Genomic DNA, 18,585 nt, shown 5'->3' with positions numbered 1-18,585 from the left:
CCTTTGAGCCAACTTGGACAATAAGTCCTTAGAGTGCTCAGAAAGAAAATCTACAATTCTGTGATGGAGATGAAAAGCTCAGGAAAAGCTAAATTGACCTTTTGGTGAGATTATTTTGTTCAATGAAATATGAACTGTGTTAAAACCGGATCTTTAATGAATACAGTATATACCTTGTTGTACTTGCAAATGTCCTAACAAATGTATAATTCGTCAAGTTTACAAAAAGAAAGAAGAAAAACTGACACACAGGGAACCTGGGGCCCCTGGAGGTCCGAGGCCTTTGATTTACAGATACTTGATTTCATCCTGCTTAACTTCAGGCAGAAGTATTTCTGTAAAGTGAGACACGTAAATTGGCCTTTATTTAAGATGTTAATAATGCCAAACAACCACAGTTGTTACATTCCAGTTGCATCACGGAGGGAACAAAGTGGCTGCAGTGATTCGAACATTGCAGAAGGGGGATGGGACAAACTGTACTTGGCAACCCTACTTGGCTCACAGAGCTCATAGTGGTGTGCATCTGCCAGTTGTCGCCATCATATTTGGCTAAATGTCAAGCTAGCCTTTAAGTCATCCAGCCGTTGTGGTTCGAGGACACAAAGTTAATGATATCATTAACCTCTCTTTGTTTCTTCTGTCAAGTACCTGTGAGCTGTTATGATGTTGTTATCCGGTGAACGCGTCGAGGACCCGGCGCTGTTCGTGTAATAGTGTGTAGTTTAAACGTTACTCTCACATTAGCGGTGGCTAATTTTCAGAGCACACATTAGCTGGAGTCTTGAGAAGCTGCGAAAATCGTCGCTAGCTAGCAGCTAAACGAGCCAGCTAGTTAGCTGGCTGCCTAAATACGACATCGAGCAACGTCGAAGTGAAGGAAGCAACGACTGTGGACGGTGTTACATTAAGTTAACTACGCACCTTAAGCTAAGGAGCTAGCAGCGTCACAGAGCTAGCTGCAACTCGGCTGAGAAACTGATGATTTTCAGCTAACAAAGCTAACACAACACGGAGCTGGGACTGGTCTTCTACGGTGGGGAGTCTGCTACACTGGAGCTGGCATCGTCACATCTCCCGTGTCTAAAACGTAACGTTATGTGTTACTTCTACTCATGTTTGTTATGGCCTTTCCTGTAGCCAATGAAGTGAAGCTAACGTTAACTTTTGCAAAGTGTCAACGTCTGCAACCGTGTTAGCCAGCTATACACCCCAAGTTCATACCATTGTTGTCAAGCTAGTTTAAGTAGCACGTTGTGTATTGTATACCCTCAACAGGCAGCGATGTGAACCATGATGATATTGTGTTTTGGCAGCTGGCTGTTGGGCCTGACAACCAAGAAGATGTCTCAGGGAGAGAACAAGCAGGCCTCAGACACAATCCAGGAAGTGAAGACAGAGTCCATCGCTGCTGCACCCACGGGTCAAACCGTGTCGTCCGTGTCCCCCCCTGTCTCCATGGTGACCCAGCCTCCAGCTACTGCTGCCACAGAGGATGAGGAAGAGGAGAGTGAGGATGAGTCGGAGATTTTGGAGGAAAGCCCGTGTGGACGCTGGCAGAAACGCAGAGAAGAGGTACAGGATATGTCTAGAGGGGTCAAGTTTACCCTCGCTAATGTATAATTAAAGCCTGATGCATTGTTTTTGTTGTCTTCCTGAAGGTGAATCAGCGCAACGTCCCTGGGATCGATAATGCTTACTTGGCCATGGACACCGAAGAAGGAGTTGAGGTGGTGTGGAATGAGGTCATGTTCTCAGAAAGGAAGATTTTCAAACTACAGGAGGTAGGTGCAACGCTAGGTTGATGGAGCTAAGTTCCCCCCTTTAGCTTTAAGGTCCTTAGGTAAGTGGTCAGACATGTTGCTACCAGCACCGTAGCAAAGTACATACTGTACCTGAGTAGTTGCAGAAACAAGTTGTATACATTTGAAGGAGAGTGCTTAAGCAGACCAGAAGAAGTCAGATTTAAGGCTCCAGCTTTTGCAATTTTTTTGGTATTTTAAGTTTCTATTTTCCCATTCTAATCTTTGTTGCAAAAATGGCATCATATACAGTATGTTGCTTTCTTTTCAATTTAAATCATGGGAAAGTATTTCTGTGTTAGATAGCTACTGAGTGCGCTTGAGCAAGGCTCGTTAGCGACCAGTTAGTGCAAACTGTTCAGATTAATCTGCATATGACTGAAAGAAGACTGTGTTCTCAGTTTCATGGAGCTTTTAAAATGTATTTAGTTCCAAATTAAAAAGCTCATCATGGTCTGTATGGAGTAAAGAACCAGGCCCAGAGGTGCTATTTATAGACATTTACAGCTGTGGAATTAGCATTGTACCGTGCACTTAAAAGGCCGTCTGTCTGACCTGCTGACCAATAGAAGCCCGACATGGATGGAAAAGGCACAGTTCAGTTGTATGCTACTGTTAACATATTTACATTATGTATGCATTTAAACGTGAATTGAATGTTGTCTGTTTTTTCCGCAGGAAAAAGTCAAAGCGGTTTTTGACAATCTGATCCAGCTGGAGCATTTAAACATTGTGAAGTTCCACAAGTACTGGGCGGATGTGAAGGAGATTAGAGCGAGGGTGGGAGATTGTTAAAAAATAGCTGTTTTTATCAAATTGTGTAGAAAGCGTAGAGTGTAATGGCTTCTATGTTGATCCGTTTGCATTTGTTTTGTCTGCAGGTCATATTCATCACGGAGTACATGTCCTCAGGAAGTCTCAAACAGTTTTTGAAAAAGACGAAGAAAAACCACAAGACCATGAATGAAAAGGTGTGAAAGCGCTGCTGTAACTCATCAGATTACTTTAAAAGGAAGTTACTACGAAATAACACTGACAAGTCAAGAACGGTAGATAAAAAAATGTAACTTCAAACTGCTGTGTTACATTTTTTTTGTATTTACCTTTTTTCTCTGACAGGCCTGGAAGCGCTGGTGTACACAAATACTCTCTGCTCTTAGGTAAGTAGCACAACAACTCTCTGTGAGCTACTTAGCTTTAAAGAGTAAATTGTCGCGTCGGGCTTTGGCACAACTCAAGAGTCCAAATGTAAAGCTGTTGCTGGCAATCAAATCATATTTGTTTTGGAAGTGATTTGTACATTTTAGAATTCACCAAATGCAAACGACAAAGTTAGTTGTTCTGTGGTGTGGTAGCGGATGTTTGTATTGACTTTACCCTCGTTCTCTTGTCTCCAGCTACCTGCACTCATGTCAACCTCCCATCATTCACGGCAACTTAACCTGTGACACCATCTTCATCCAGCACAACGGCCTCATCAAGATCGGCTCAGGTAGACCTCATTTAAAGATCCGGACAGTGGAAAGCCACTGTTATGTCCCTCTTTTCACACATTTTTAGCATGTTCATTTTTATATTAACTTTGTTATTATTAAGGCTTTTCCACTCTATTTCAGTTGCTCCAGACACCATCAATAACCATGTGAAAACCTGCAGGGAAGAGCAGAAGAGCCTTCATTTCTTTGCTCCAGAATATGGAGGTACGATCTCGTGATTTTATCATTAAAGGTTCTCTCTCTCATCCCTGTTTCTGTCTGTCTGTCTCCTCTCTCTTGTCTCTGTCTCTCTCTCTTGTCTATCTCTCCTCTCACTCACTCGTCATCATCATCATTTTAAAAAGATCCTGTAATTTGTGTCATATCATTGTGATGCGCGTCAGCGTTTCTGGATATTGATCAGCTTATCTCTGCTTTCAGCTGTTGCCAGTGTTACCACAGCGGTGGATATCTATTCCTTTGGAATGTGCGCCTTAGAGGTGAGAGGTTACCTTGTTCTGCTCTGAGCAGTTCGTGACAAACATAACTGCTCATTATTTTGTGGGAGATGTGCTTGATTGGTATTGTGCTGTATTATAAATATGAATCCCTTCCAATCAACACCCTACTTTGTCCGATCTCTTCCTCAGATGGCTGTGTTGGAAATCCAGAGTAATGGAGATTCATCTTATGTGTCACAAGAAGCCATAAACAGTGCCATCCAGTTCCTAGAGGACCCACTGCAACGGGTTAGTGAGTGAGGGAGACGCAAGCTTTGCAAGTCTGGAAGAGAAATCCATAACCTTAAGTTTCTTTACCTCGTGCTTTCTCAGGAATTCATCCAGAAGTGTCTGGAGGTCGACCCCAGTAAGCGGCCCACGGCGAAGGAGCTGCTGTTTCACCAGGCCTTGTTTGAGGTGCCCTTACTCAAGCTGCTGGCTGCACACTGCATCGTCAGCCACCAACGTGAGTCAAAGTGCACACAGCGTTTTATCAGTATGAGCTTCCCACGTTGAAATACGGAACCCGTCCATGTTTTGTGGGTGTGACTCTTTTGCCACGTCTTCACCGTCCATATTGCTACAACCAATGTGTGGTTGGAACGTTGAGTTGTTGAAATAGAATAAAACTCGTAAAAACCATCGAATGGTTCCCAGTGATTATCAAAGAGTACGTTATGCTTGAAATGCCCATATCAAAAATACACAATTCAAATTATTAGGAAAATAAATGATTGTATTTTTAATTGAATATTTGCTTTGATTAAAAAAAGTCTTTGCTTTAGAAGTTTTAATGATATATTATAAGCTGCTTAGAGCTGTTGTAAGTGAAGCCGTGATGCAAATAATTTAACCCACTGCGGAAATTCTCGATTTATTAAATGGAAAAACTAACATCATGGGTGGACGCTCGTATCTGATTGGTCTTCTCTGTTTGTCTGTAGATATGATTCCAGAAAATGCTTTAGAAGAGATGACAAAGAACATGGACCCCAACTTGGTGATTGTTGAGGTCAAGGACGGAGTTCAGATGAAGTAAGTCTGAGTAAAACCACAAAACTGCTTTTTAATGAAATAAAGATTTCGCCACACTAGGTCCTGATTGGCTGAATATTCAGCGTAAGTAATGATGTTTGTTCTTCTCCTTCAGGCTGTCTCAGTTTCCTGCCCTTGAGCTGGACAAGTTCCTGGAAGATGTGAGGTAAGATTCTGGCTCGGATGCCTCGATCTACAAGTGAGATGATGCAACAACAGACAGAGGACAAGAATGAGAAATTGTTGTCGTATTATTGCAGTTGAATAAGAGCAAAGCCTGAAGTAGAGCCTCGTGTGTACATTATAATACACATGTATGGTCAGCAAAGCCTTCATAGACTGCACATCATGAAATAATTTGCAATCATCTTGAAGGCGTCGTCTCTTCTCCGTTGGCCTAATAGGAATGGGATCTATCCTCTGACTGCGTTTGGCGTTCCCTCTCCACAACAACCGCAGCAGGAGACCGTGAAGTCGCCCATAGTGCCGCCCTCGGTGAAAAGCCCGACTCCCGAACCTGCAGAACTCGAGACCAGGAAGGTAAGAAGTGACATGCAGATGGGCTCAAACATAAGATTTTATATTACTTCAAAAACTGTTTGCTTGGGTTGCAACTATCAACTGTTTTGATCATTTAATCATAGGTTTGGGGATTTGCATTTAGTTCTTCATGTGTGTTGCGCCTCATCATTTTCTGTCCATATTCTGAGCGTCAGTGTGTCAAATATATTAAGCACTCTTCCTTCACAGGTCCTTCAGATGCAGTGCAATATTGAGCCTGTTGATGAGGGAACCAAGCATCATGTAAGCTTCAAGTCTGATCAGTGATGAACTGCTTCTGCTTTCAGTAACTATTTCATACATGAAAGTGCTCTCTGTTGTTCTAGACCGTAGAATAATATACCTTAACTTCTTCTCCTTCCAGCTGACCTTGTTGTTGAAACTTGAGGATAAACTGAACAGGCACTTAAGCTGTGATTTGTTACCAAGTGAGTATCTTGCGATGTGCACACATTCATTTACATTCTATTACCCAATACTCTCACTCTCTGTTATAATCACCAGTCTTTAGTTGGAGACAGAGATGAAGAATAACATGCAACAAATGCACATAAACAGAGAAAAACAAATGGAACACTAATGGTCAAACTTCCGCACTGCACCTTTAATCACATGAGTACTTGTGTTCAGATGAGAACGTGCAGGAGCTGGCTGTGGAGCTTGTTCAGCTGGGATTCATCAGTGAGGTAAGTGGAGTTCATCATCATTACGCTGCCGAACCGATGAGTCACCACAACCTCCGAGACGTACGTTTAACCTCACCGTCTCCACATTTTCAGGGCGATCAGCCACGACTCGCGTCCGTCCTTGAAGAGGCCTTTTCAAAGTTCTACAGCCGGAACGGTTCCCTCAATCCGGTGACTGTCTCCTCGTAGCGGAGGACTCTCTGGGCCTTCTGTCGGCCCTCGTGCTCCACAACAGGACTAGCTTTCTGCTCCGCCTCTGTGTTGCAGGACAGCTTTGTGAGGACAGAGGAGGAAGCCTTTGGTCTGCTTGCACATCCTGCAGCCTGTCGTATCTCCTGGTGGGAAAAACTGCCACTGAGTGGTTGTCGCTGTCAATCTTCTTTTTTTTTTTTTTTTCCTCCTCCCACCCAATACAGCCATCTGCTTCTCTTTTAAAAGAAGAAATACAAGTTGCAACTTACAGGAAAATACAAATGTTTTCACTTTTCTGCCACTTATTTCTTTGAGTGAAGAAAGCTCCATTAGACTTGATGACAGCAGTGTTTCCCTTAAGTCAGTATTAAAACTGTATTTTAAATATTTTTACTTCAAACTGTTCAATAGTTGTCTGTATAGAAAACAATAATCTTTGTCCCGGCATACTGAAGTGTATGTATTATGGTGTCGTGAGGTAAAGTCTTGTTGTCTGGTCCTTTTAAACGTTCTCTTCAGCAGCGACTGAGGAAACTTCCGACCTTCTATCGGTTCTCGAAGACTCTCGAATGCATCGAGCTGGTTAATGCGACGGATGCGACGTCACTTTTCCTTCAAAATCCTGTAATTATACAAAGAAGTCATGTAATCTGCAGCTGCGACACAATTTGAAGAGCTTTAGCTAAAATATATAGAAATCTAAGTATTTATTTGTGTATTTTTCTTGTCATTCACTTCCAGCACTAATGCCGGTGGGTGTTTGAATGTATGCTTTAATTTGCTATCTTTTCTTTGAATCGTTATTTTGCTACGAGAAGAGGAAGTCATCACTTGACTGGTCCAACTACGACTGTAGCGTCTGTGTCATTGATTAGGTCTAGATTCATAATAAGTTGTCTTTTGGGGATGTTTCACACAGGAGAGGTTGGTTAGATTCATGTGCAGATGGTTTTGCGTTTCAGCACATGATCTGGTTCTCAAGAGGTTCAGTGAATGCATGTATGCTTTTCTGTGCCTCAAAGGAAACCGATGCGTGCAACAAGCTCGCTTCTGGAGTTTGTTCCCGTCTCATTGTCACATCGATGGTGATGGAGTTATGTAATCATGATGAGGTATTCTACGTGACACCAGAGCTAACGCTTTGCCCCCGCCATATAGATATCGGCTCATGTCCCCCTTCTGTGTTACCTGTTTGGGGAACTCTGTTAGTTTGCACTGCTGTACACTTTTATATCCTTTTTGGAAATGTCCTGTGGCCTCTGGCTGCTTTACTTAGATAAATTGGATATGGCATCGTTCAAAATGTCGGCGATCGAGTCTGCTCTATGCTGTGACACTACTTTTTTGACAGGTCTGTAGATGCTTCGAGATACAAGTGTGGAACTGCCTGGCATGCTTGTAACCATCTTGTACACTGTAGGCTGGAACCAGTGCTCTGTTTCTGCGACGCATTTACCTTCTTTTTCACTTCCTGAAATAAATATTTACACTTCAGCTTTTTAGTTTGGTGTCAATTTTCATGATCAAGGAAAGTGGAAGAAGATAAAGACTGGAGAAGAATGTCTTATTTCTGATGTCGGCAAAAGTCGGATACTATCCTACGTAAACGAATTGAAAAGGCCAATAATAGCATGTCGAAAAATTCTTTATAAAGTTCTGGTGTCATATGTCGGAAAAAAAATCAAAAGCCCAATAACGGCATGTTTAAAAAGTCATACAAATCTAGTATAGCATGTCAATAAAAGTCATAGCATAGCATGTTGAAAAAATGAATTATTTCCAATGTTGACAAAAGTCATAAGTCCTGGTATCGTACGTCAAACAAGGTCAAAGTAGAGTATGTTGACAAACGTTTTAAAAAGTCAAAGTATAGCTTGTCGAAAAAAGTAATTGTATAGTATGTTGAAACAAGTTATTAAAAAGTCACGTGTCGTGTCGAAACGAATCATAGCACAGTCAAAAAAAGTAGTATAGCATGCCAATAAAAGTAATATGAATTTAAGTGAATAAAAAATGGCATTGTACAGTGTGCCATAAAATGGTTACAATATAGTATGTCAATAAAAGGCTTTAAAAAAGTCAGTATAGTAGGTCTAAAAAGTCATAGCATAGCCTGTTGAAAAAAGTGATCGTATGTCAAAAAAAGTCCTAAAAGTAAGTGTAATATGTTGAATATTTTTTTTAAGTCATCGTATATGTCTAAAAAAATCATTAAGAAGTCATAGTACATGATGTCAAAATAAGTAATGAAAAAGTCCATGTTGAGAAAAAGTCATCATATAGCTTGTTGAAAAAATATACTATTTGTAGGAAATTACATTTGAAAGTAAAATGTGGTGTATCAAGTTGTAACTCACATTCTAAAAGTAAAATAATGTACACAGAAACCAATTGAGACAAAATTCAATCGTTGAAATTATTTATAGAAAAAAACCCATCCTGGAGGATCAGGAGCATGAGCTCTGCCCTCCGAGCATCACTGTTTGACTTCGTTGTTTGTTCAAAGTTTTAAGAAACTGTAGCCCTTGTACAAGTAAATTCCTGTACGTACGTAAAGTCACAATGTGTGCTCGAATAACAGTTGAATAAAACACATTTCATGCTGACAAACACATTGCCGTACAAAATTACAGCAGTATAATAAAGGTACAGCAAGACTAAAAAATATTTTTGATATAAAACACCCTAGAAACACGCTCTAAATAAAAAGCTACCAAAATGGCGACATCCAGTTCATGAGTGTTTTTCCGCTGCGTGGGTCTTTTTCAATTCTGTACAGTGTGAGTAAAAACAAAAAATCAATCTACAAAAACAGTACATAGCACTTCAATTCAAACACATTACTTTTCACATTAAATTTGTGTTTTACTCCCCAGTTTGAAAGTAATGTATATTAGGCACAGTAATTAAACTCACGAACCATGTTTGGTCAACACCGTTCCTTGTTATTCACAACTCCCCTTCAACTCGTTTCCGAGTCTAATTCTGGCAAACATTAATTTTCGTCACACTTTCTCTCTTTTGCAGAGGTCAGTTGAAACAAAGAGTGATAGTTGCTGCTGAGCGTGAGCTTCTTTTACCGCATCGTCTGTCTCCAGCAATTAAACATCGCTGCACCTTGCTCTCAATACCGGACCGCTGCCACGAAGCTCATTTCAGCACAATTCAAATAATCATTATAATCCATTATTTACAGGCACAGACTTTCCTTAAATATTCAGCATTTGTTGATGTCAGTTAATATTTATATTTGTTTTGATATTTTATGTTTGTAAATAGAATATTGTTTGGACCTTATATTTGTATTTTATCAAATACTATCAAAACTAGGTTTTGGGGTGAATTCAATATTATCATTTATCATCTCTCCATATTCATATTGAGTCGTTTTGAACAGTGCAGTTTTACCTAAATCTGTCGCAGCATGATAAACATGATATCTTAACAATTTAAGGGTGTTTTTTTCACGAAAGACATTTTGACTTGTCACGGTACGAAGAGCACAGGTATTGACATTGTTGTGGGCTTATGACAAGTCAAACTGTCTGGCTGGGAAAAAGGTTTATTTATGGAAGCCCATTCCCGCCAGTAACAGAGAATACAAATACAAAAACGTAGCCGGAAAAAAAAAGACCCTGTAAATCATGACTCGGGCTGTCACAATATCAGATTTTCACAACAGGATTATTGTGTAGGGATGGGTAACAAAACCCGGAATGGGCACCAGTGCTACATTATTAAAGACTGGAGTATTGATAAGCTTCTATGTTATCGGTTCTTTTGAACGCGTTGGTGTTTCTTCAGTCAGTCGCTCTGAACTTCAACCAGTATCGGATGTTGGGATTATTATTCATTTCAGATTGTTTCCAGTGAGATATTATGGAGTTTACATCGTGACTTTACTGTTGCTGCTCTCGAAACATTTAGTTGTATTTTAAACATGATTTAATTCGAATCGTGTTCTGAATTGAATCTCTTTTTAAATAATGTATTAAAAGCAATTCTCTTTTACAAAATAGAAAACTTGAAAGAAGTTCTGAGTGAAAGTTATCTTTAACTTGTCCATTGGCAGTGTCACTGCTACGTCGTCATTTTGAGATACTTACTACTTATTTTGAGAGTTTCTTATTATAATGACTTACAGGATCTTTCTTTTTTCACCACATTGCCAGAAATGGTTTTCCATACTTGTGAGATCATTTTGTTCTAATATATACCAAAAATCATTTGACTCAAAGGGATACAAAAGATAAAAAAATGACACCATGTTATTTTAAATATTGTTGTCAATATCCCTGCAGATCAAAATGATTCTGTGTAATTAAAACAAAGGTTGTTATAGTCCCTAAATTCTTTAAACTTTGTCAGTATAATACTTTTGACAGCAACATAAACAACGTGTGACGTTCTACTGTCATGCCATGACGACATATTGTACAGAGTTAATCGGCCTTTTACGGTGGGTAATTTAGTGGGTCTGCAGGGTCGCGTGACTCATCCGCTGGTACATTCTAAACATATCCAGAAATCGTCCATTTCGACAAATCTTTCGGTTGTGAATTTGAAGAAATGTTGTGCTTTTCTCTCTCTGTTGCATCCCAACTTGATGGTTCATGCTGCATCTTAAGCCGCAGCTCTGCATATCAGATTTCTTATTTTGGAGTGAAACGCTTCAACCCAATGTAAAAGTCAGCACCATCAGTGCAGCGAAAGGCATTCAACTTGTGGTGGCTCATTCTGGTTCCACTCACGGCTGGAAGTAGATGACCTCATGGTGTCAATTAGCTCTGTAATAAAGATCCATTTCCCTAATGTTTCATGACAGAGGGGTCTGAGGATCGGAAAGAAAAGGCGACGACATCCTTTATTTCTTCAGACACTGGTACATCAGTGCTCGTGGATTCAGCATGTAGCGCTCAGAGCTGAGTAACTTGGTGAGATACTGCGGCACCGGAGGCCGAGGAGCCATGTAGGACACTGCGGGACTGACGGCCATTACCTCCGCAATCTTCTGCTTCATCTCCTTGATCTCCCGGTCCTGCCTCATCACTTTATCTGCCGGACAAACAAAGGTAATCCATGAGTGTGTGGAGACTGCAGGATGTGGCAAACCATCATTTAACCAATCATGTATGAAAAGCTGGATTCTTAGGGGTTATTCTTTTCATTTAAGTATTAAAAAACATTGCGCACAGGGTCACACAACACAGGCGCTGAGAATACACACAGATTTAAAATGAAGTTGCACAAGGACACAAAACACACGAAGAAGAAGAGTGGGAACCTTGAGCGATTTCCAGCTGCCGGCGGGCGTCTCCCAGAGCGGAGAACAGGTCCAGTTTGATGCGAGTCTCTGCGCTCAGGTTGTACTCCAGATGTTGAGCCTTCTCCTGCATGGCCGACAGAGTGGACAGCAGCATGTCTGTCTCTTTCTCCACACAGCGGTACTTTCCCAGAGCCTGAGTCCAGAAACACATTGACAGTAAGAAGACGTGTAAAATGTGCCACCTGAGGGATTACGTGCTTTGGTTTCTTAAGTGTTGTTTTTTTATTTCATAAAGACGAGTTCAGGCTCATCGACTTAAGAAACCAATGCAGCGCAGAGAGAAAATCATTTCCATGATGAATTGGCCAGCCATTCAAAAAACACGAAAGCTGCACATTTGATTAGACATTACGTACGCTGAGGGATGATTGTTTCTGCGTTAACATTGACCGTAAACATCTTTTTGAAGGAGGTGACCTGTACTTTGAAACCTTCTTAAAGCAGTGCAATGTTTTTATGAAAGACCGGGCTTTTGTTTTCAGCATGCTTCATGGAGAGTGTGCACATCAAATCAATTACCAAACATTACAACAATGTACACACCTGATGTAAAGACAACAACACAACCATACAATATTACCGCATACGGTTATGATGACAAAGTGCAATATGTCGACTGCAGGCCAAAAACAAAAATGGTCCCGATGAACAATTCGGTTTTCTAATCGATTTTTCTTTTTTTACGAACACAAAGAATTACAGACAAAAAAAAAATTAGAACTCAAACAGCAAAACAACTACATGACCAAACTGAGGACAACCAAGTACTGGACCACAGACATTTAAACTCACAAGCTCATTCCCAAATAGTGTAAAAAGATACCTCAACATCACTCTCTAGCTCTACCACACGACTCTCTTTCACTTGACACTCCAGCTGTAGTTGTTTGTACTCTGTCTCTAGATCTTTAACTCTCTTCCTTAACATTTGGGTTTCACAGTGTTCCTGCCTGGTGTAGGAGATGGAGAGAATAAGAGTTTTGAGCAGCAGGAGAGGGTTTTTTACTGGACATGAAGACCAGTTCACACAGAAAGAAACATGACATTTCATTTGCATTGTTGTTGTTGTTTATGTTACACACATGTAATGTAGATGGTTACATAAAATGCAAAGTAAATGTAATGCGTGCATTAAAAAATACGCTTATTCACTTTCTTGCCAAGACTTGGATGAGACAATTGATACCCGGGGGGGGGGGGGGGGGGGGGGTAACTGTTTACATGGAACGGCGTCATGTCATTAGGATACAAAGAAAAAGGTTACTGTACTATGTTACAGTTACAGATAAAAGGGAGAAATCCTATTGGTACGAGTAACTAGTAATTGTATTGTATGTCATATCTGTACTTTCAAAATAAGACGACAGTTAAAATGAGCTAAGCTTAGCACAAAGAGTACTGAAAACACCCTCTTGGCAAGAAAGCAAATAATAATAACTCAAAGTATTTCTGCAAATGTTTGGCCATACACTCACAGCTGTATATAATCATACTAATGCAGATCCAGCTTTACTTCCCCAGGGCAGAAAGCCACTTCAATAACGAGGAATTCTAAAGGTGCGCTAGCTGTGATTTACCTGTTTGTTAGACTCCGAGCCATCATGGCGGCTTCCTCCAGTTTCTGAGCCTGAAGCTCAGCCAACTGTTTCTCCACAGAGAGCCTGGCCTCCGTCTCTGCTCTGGTCTTCTTCTCCAGCATCGCACTGCTCTGTTTGTCCCTCTGCTTGGTTTTAGTCAGACACAGAATCCTGAATGAAAAAGCAATAATCTCACTTTACACAACGCCAGAAATAGGACCACATCCAGGAGTGGTTTGAGATTAACTTCACAGTGTCTCCGCAACGGACAGAATCCTTGTAGTTGCTGGGGAGCACCTTGCTTTAAAAGCTGGAGCATGTCTCATTAGAAGAGAAATGCATTAACGACACAGGAAATGAAATACCACGATCAAGCATGATTGTGCATTGGTAGCCCCAAAACACAGACGTGAAGTATGAGCCACAATCCCTCAACATGAAATACGACTTCATATGATATTAATTCTCAAGAAGAGATCCATCCATCATCAGCCCACACATGGTTTGCGTTCACACAGATAGCCGTAGTCCTGGCGGCAGTTCTGCACGCAATCATCCCCGTCTTGCTTTGTATTTATAGACGGATGTAATGTGGACGACGGCCCACAGAAGGAGCCAGAGACAAGCTTTCAGCAGCGGATCTGGAGGATGACTCACTTGCTCTGGAGTAGCATGTTAGACTGTCTGAGCAGGGAAACCTCTGGTCTCAGGCTCCTCTCGCTGTTCGTCAAGTTGCAGATGTGACTTCGCAGCTCCTGCTCGCTCTGCCGGCTCACCTGCAGCTCGCCCCTCAGCCTCCTCAGCTCCTGCTCCAGCCTGAAAGGAAATTACAGGCTTTAAATTCACCTACACATGCCTAGTTTCTAGCTGAAGGACGTTAATGGTGGCATACTTGGTCATCTGCTCAGCGTGGTGATTCTGAGCTGCCGCGGCACTCTTCTCTGTTGTGTCTTGGTTGAGGCAGAATGTTTTCGAGCTGGATCTCTGCTTCTTCTCCGTCCTCCTCGCCGGGGGTGAAGGGGTGTTTGTGCTGCTTCTGCGGGCTTTTGGCGAGGAGCCTTTAGCCGCCCTTGTGGCTTTGCTGCCTTGCTCATCTTGAGGTAGATTTTCGGGGGTTGTGGAGGATTCTGGTCCTCCTGCCCCACAGTGGAGCAGATCTCTGGACTCACCAGGTTTGGATGATAACGGCCGCCGGTTTGATTCAGCTGACCTCATCTCCGGTGTTCCATTCTCCGTCGCTCTCTCCTCGCTGCGGATCTGGAGGCAGTCCACAGTGTGCACCTCATCATGGGCCACTACAGTGCCGTTCTGACACTGGTACTGAGTCGACTCAGGCTTTATCTTCCATTTTGAGCCTGCAGGTATACAGGTAGAAACAACCTGATAATAAATTAACATTATGTAATGCATAATTGTTTCTGGCAGGTCTTTCCTGCTGTTAGTTTGGAATGGAACCGTTTCGGACTTTGAGCGATCAAACAAACAAAAGAGTGCCGAGAACCTCTGATCTCATGAATTAGATACAAGTGTGTGTCAATAGATGGTGCAGATGACTCACCGCTGCTGCCATCTGTGCCGTCCTTGGGGTAAACCTGCAGGCCCGGAGGGAGCGAATGCTGCAGGAGGTGCATGTGGAAGTCGTTCTCACTCTGCACAGCTTTCTGTATGCGCAGCTTGAAGATGTTGGTGAAGTAGCAGGTGGCATCAAAGCCCAAATACACTACAGGATATCCAATGCTGAGTTTGAAAACAAAGGGGGGAAAGACACAGTTAGAATATGTGTGCCACATTAAAATGATGAAAACACATTCTATTATTGATGATTGGTATGTTTATAGATTTCTGCTCATTTTGACTTCCTTCATTTGTTACTTTATAGGTCATTAGCTAGCTGCTAGTAGCATAAAAGTGAATTTGCTCCTTTAATAAATGGTTCACAAACATCTAGGCCAAGTCATACTATCACACGGTGGATTAATACAAGTTTAATGCTGATGCTTTTTTATCGCATCTCAATTTTATGTAAGACATTTTAAATCAGAAAGTTATTCTGAGGGCCGAAAGATTTGTGTTGAGTCAACATACCAGTGTGCAGCGAAGAAATGAGACAGGTTGGCATGAGAGGTTTTGAGGTCTTTGAGTCGGAGTGAAGCCTCCGTGTACACGAGCAGAATCCACAAGGACACCGTCGATATACAGATGCCTTTCTCTGCAGACAAACGCAAAGCTTCATTTTGTTATTACAGGAACAGAGTTTGGTATGTTTTTTCACATGTAGGACACAATAATCGCACACTCACCTGTATGCCATATGTAATTGAATAACACATAAGTGCTCGCCACGAAGAACAGCCAGTGCAAAGGCACAAAAATTAAACAAAAGATGTCCAGAGTGAAGGCAGCACAGACAAAAACAACACAAATAACCTGCAAAAAAAAACAACAACACAAAACATTAATTTCAGGAAAAAAAATGCACTGGATTCATTCTGTGGACTTATGATCGTCTTGGCACACAATATGAAATCACACAGTGGAGGGTTCTCACCAGCCCATGGCAGTGGAACGTGGTGTACACACTCCCGAAGAAAAGCCAGCATGGCCACAAGTACTCCAGTCTGAATTCAAGCATGAAATCTGCCAGCAGCACCAGCGTCCACATCATCATGAACTTCAGGAAAGTGTATGCACTGCAAATAGATGACAGATGAAGTCCATTACTGTTTTGTTTTTTACACTTCAATATTTTATCAAGGGGTTTTTTTTGTAGCAAAGAAAAACAAATCCCAAACAAGTAAAGGAATAATAATAGTAAATCAAGCACCGTACTGTTGTTATTATGCATAAACCATCAGCAGGGGGGTGTATTCAGGCAGGGTAAATGTGATTTGTACTCTAGGCTCTGATTCTAGCAAATGAAGAGAGCTATAGAGAAGCCTCTGAAGTCAAAACATTAAACACACACACACAGAAGCCAACACAAGGCCAATGGGATACATGTTGCTGAACCTATAATTAAGCAGCTGCATCTTAAAAACCGCGGTCCGTCCTTTTAAGTAGAGGCACTACAGAACAATGACTGTTCCCTCGTTCATTTCATCAGGCGACCAGGAGCCAAACGGGAGCCGTGCTCTCCTCCTTTGTTCTGCTCACGTCAGCCCTTCTTTGTTTGGTAACCATGGCGATATTTCATCTGGAGGAGAGAGGGAGCACCACAGCATCGGATTGCACATGGAAGTTTTAAATGTCCCCTATTTAATGTTACTGATGTGGAATGTAATTTGAATTCAACTTACAGGTAGTTTACACTTAAATATGATACTAAATATGCAACAACAGAAAAGCTGTAATTTATCGGAGAGAGTGAGGGACAAAGAGGGAGGACGAGCACATCTTCAATTTCAATTCATCTCACTGCTATTTTAAATACAACACATATGCGAGTTCATCTTTAAGAGTAAAGAGGGTGAGATATGGAGGACTACCACGTCTTAAACTATTCAAAGAACTTCATTTTAAATCGTTTTTAACGTATTTATTTACCAAATACAGAAGTATACCACAATTAAGGAGCAAGAATTGTATATTTTATTGTAAATTCATGAAAACAAAAGAAGGCAGTGTGTGTATTTAAATATACAGCTTATCTGTTTGTATTTACTGAATTGCTCATGTGTAACAAATTCAATGAAAACAAGTGTGTTTTTTTTTATCTCTTCTTATCTGGACTCTTGTCTAGACGCTTTTAAATTCTGCTTTTGTTTCTGTGCAAAAGCAGCAGCTTTCCTTTGGCCTAAAAGGGAAAATACAGCGAATAAAAACACAATACGTCAAATGCACGCGCGTCATTCTGCCTAATTGTGTCTGCGTAAAAGCAGATGTCACACGCCGAGGAGCAAGCAGGCCGACGTTAACTTGCACGGCTGCTGATTTCTGTCCTTTCCCGAAACAATAATCCGGGTGAAGAAAGTCGCACATTTTCTACACGCATGTCTGCGCAGCTGAACCCGCGATGAAGCGCATTTACAGCCCCAGACTGGTGCATGTAAAAACGTGAGGCACGCGATGAAGGGAGGCAGACAGGTGAGCATGATGACGACGGCTGAATTTTCACACAAAGACGAGGCACCACAACAAAAGCAGCCTCCGCCAGGCGACGCGTTAGCTACCTTTCAGACAGCCTCTCCGTTATTTTCATTTTTTTCATTTTCCGTAGCCTGTTCGCGTCCACATAACGTTTCTTCATCTTATGGCTTCTACTCCCTCCGTGCTGTTTGTGTTTTCACACCGCGGCAGCGGCAGCGGAGATAGAAAAAGGGGGCACAAGATGAAAATGAAGAAGATCCCTCGTTGTGAAGGAGGATGTTCAGCTCAAACCTGTGATGAAGATGTCTGGCAACATCTACAGTCTCCCGAACGGCTCTGCGCATGCCCAGTGGATGTTGCACCTACAAGTGTTCATCGCAGGAGGGGAGCAGAACAACACTTGTTTTTATTTATATTATATGCTATTGTACTGGTGATAATAATAATAATAATAATAGTAATATTGCGAGGAGCTTTACAAACACATAATTTAAAAATAATAACACATAGCCTTATAATGAATTAAACAATAAAACACAAATTCTGATTACGGTATTTTAAATAATAAACCATTTTTTAGATTAAACATGTTCTTTGATTATTTTAAATTTAGATTAGGGTTTCTCCTGGACTCCACATTGAGAATCACATACAATATATATGTATCAAGTCAAGTCAATTGTATTTATAGAGCCTAATATCATAAATTTCCCCCAAGGAACCGTACAATCTGTACAGCGTACAACACCCTCTTTCCGTAGACTCGTGATTCAGATAAGGACAAACTCCCCTCGACAATAAAAGCTTTATTGAGGTAAAAATGGAAGACACATCAGGAAGAGCAGCTGAGGAAGAATCCCTCTCCCAGGACAGACATATCCATCTACTTCATGTCCGACTGGACATCAAGATAATGTGCATGTGTGAGTGTGGCAACAGGGAATAGACCCAAACATAGACAACGGCAGATTCAGAGGCTCGAGGGCCGGCGTCCAGATCTGCACTATGTGTGCACTATGAATATAATTTTGATTTCTAAAAACATTATAGAAGTACCTTGTGGAAAAATGTTCATCACACAGTAGACACGTTTGTGCAATAAAAACTTGATTTTGTTTATTGTCATTACCATAGATTATTATTTTATCAATTTAAGATTCAATTCAACATTCAAAGCTTTATTGAGAAATGTCTGGAGAGCAAGTTGGACATTGTACAGTTAAGAGAGGAGTTATTGTCATCAATCTGTATACAGTGCAGCACATAGAGGGACACCATTGTGTTTCTCCTGATCCAAACTGAAAAATAAAAAGAATGAATGATGCAACGTCCAGGCTAAACATGA

General features: G+C 41.2%; 2 protein-coding genes across 3 annotated transcripts; one reads left to right on the top strand and one right to left on the bottom strand.

The window, feature by feature from the left end:
• Nucleotides 1-556: 556 nt before the first annotated feature.
• On the top strand, nt 557-7,745 carry nrbp1 (nuclear receptor binding protein 1). 2 transcript variants are annotated; one of them, XM_079290449.1, is made up of 18 exons: nt 557-1,090; nt 1,317-1,575; nt 1,662-1,784; nt 2,481-2,582; nt 2,684-2,773; nt 2,922-2,962; nt 3,200-3,294; nt 3,419-3,502; nt 3,719-3,777; nt 3,928-4,026; nt 4,111-4,243; nt 4,722-4,812; nt 4,928-4,978; nt 5,217-5,352; nt 5,563-5,616; nt 5,738-5,801; nt 6,004-6,059; nt 6,153-7,745. In XM_079290449.1, the coding sequence occupies exons 2-18, from the start codon at nt 1,345-1,347 to the stop codon at nt 6,246-6,248; spliced, it is 1,605 nt and encodes a 534-aa protein (XP_079146575.1). In that variant the 5' UTR covers nt 557-1,090; nt 1,317-1,344; the 3' UTR covers nt 6,249-7,745. The 2 variants fall into 2 exon arrangements, with proteins under 2 accessions (XP_079146575.1, XP_079146576.1); XM_079290450.1 differs by lacking the exon at nt 2,481-2,582.
• Nucleotides 7,746-11,115: 3,370 nt separating this feature from the next.
• LOC306793226 (macoilin) lies at nt 11,116-17,415 on the bottom strand (the record flags this gene model as incomplete). Its single annotated transcript, XM_079290738.1, has 11 exons — nt 17,324-17,415; nt 15,703-15,844; nt 15,455-15,581; nt 15,240-15,363; nt 14,713-14,891; nt 14,047-14,509; nt 13,812-13,970; nt 13,155-13,325; nt 12,401-12,527; nt 11,536-11,710; nt 11,116-11,306 (listed from the first exon to the last, which is right to left on the bottom strand). Exons 1-11 carry the CDS (start codon nt 17,398-17,400, stop codon nt 11,116-11,118), a joined length of 1,935 nt encoding a protein of 644 aa, XP_079146864.1. The 5' UTR covers nt 17,401-17,415.
• Nucleotides 17,416-18,585: the final 1,170 nt, after the last annotated feature.

Source organism: Melanostigma gelatinosum (assembly GCF_949748355.1).
Source record: "Melanostigma gelatinosum genome assembly, chromosome: 19".
Taxonomy (NCBI): Eukaryota; Metazoa; Chordata; class Actinopteri; order Perciformes; family Zoarcidae; genus Melanostigma; species Melanostigma gelatinosum.
This window is presented reverse-complemented; position numbering and strand designations above follow the sequence as displayed.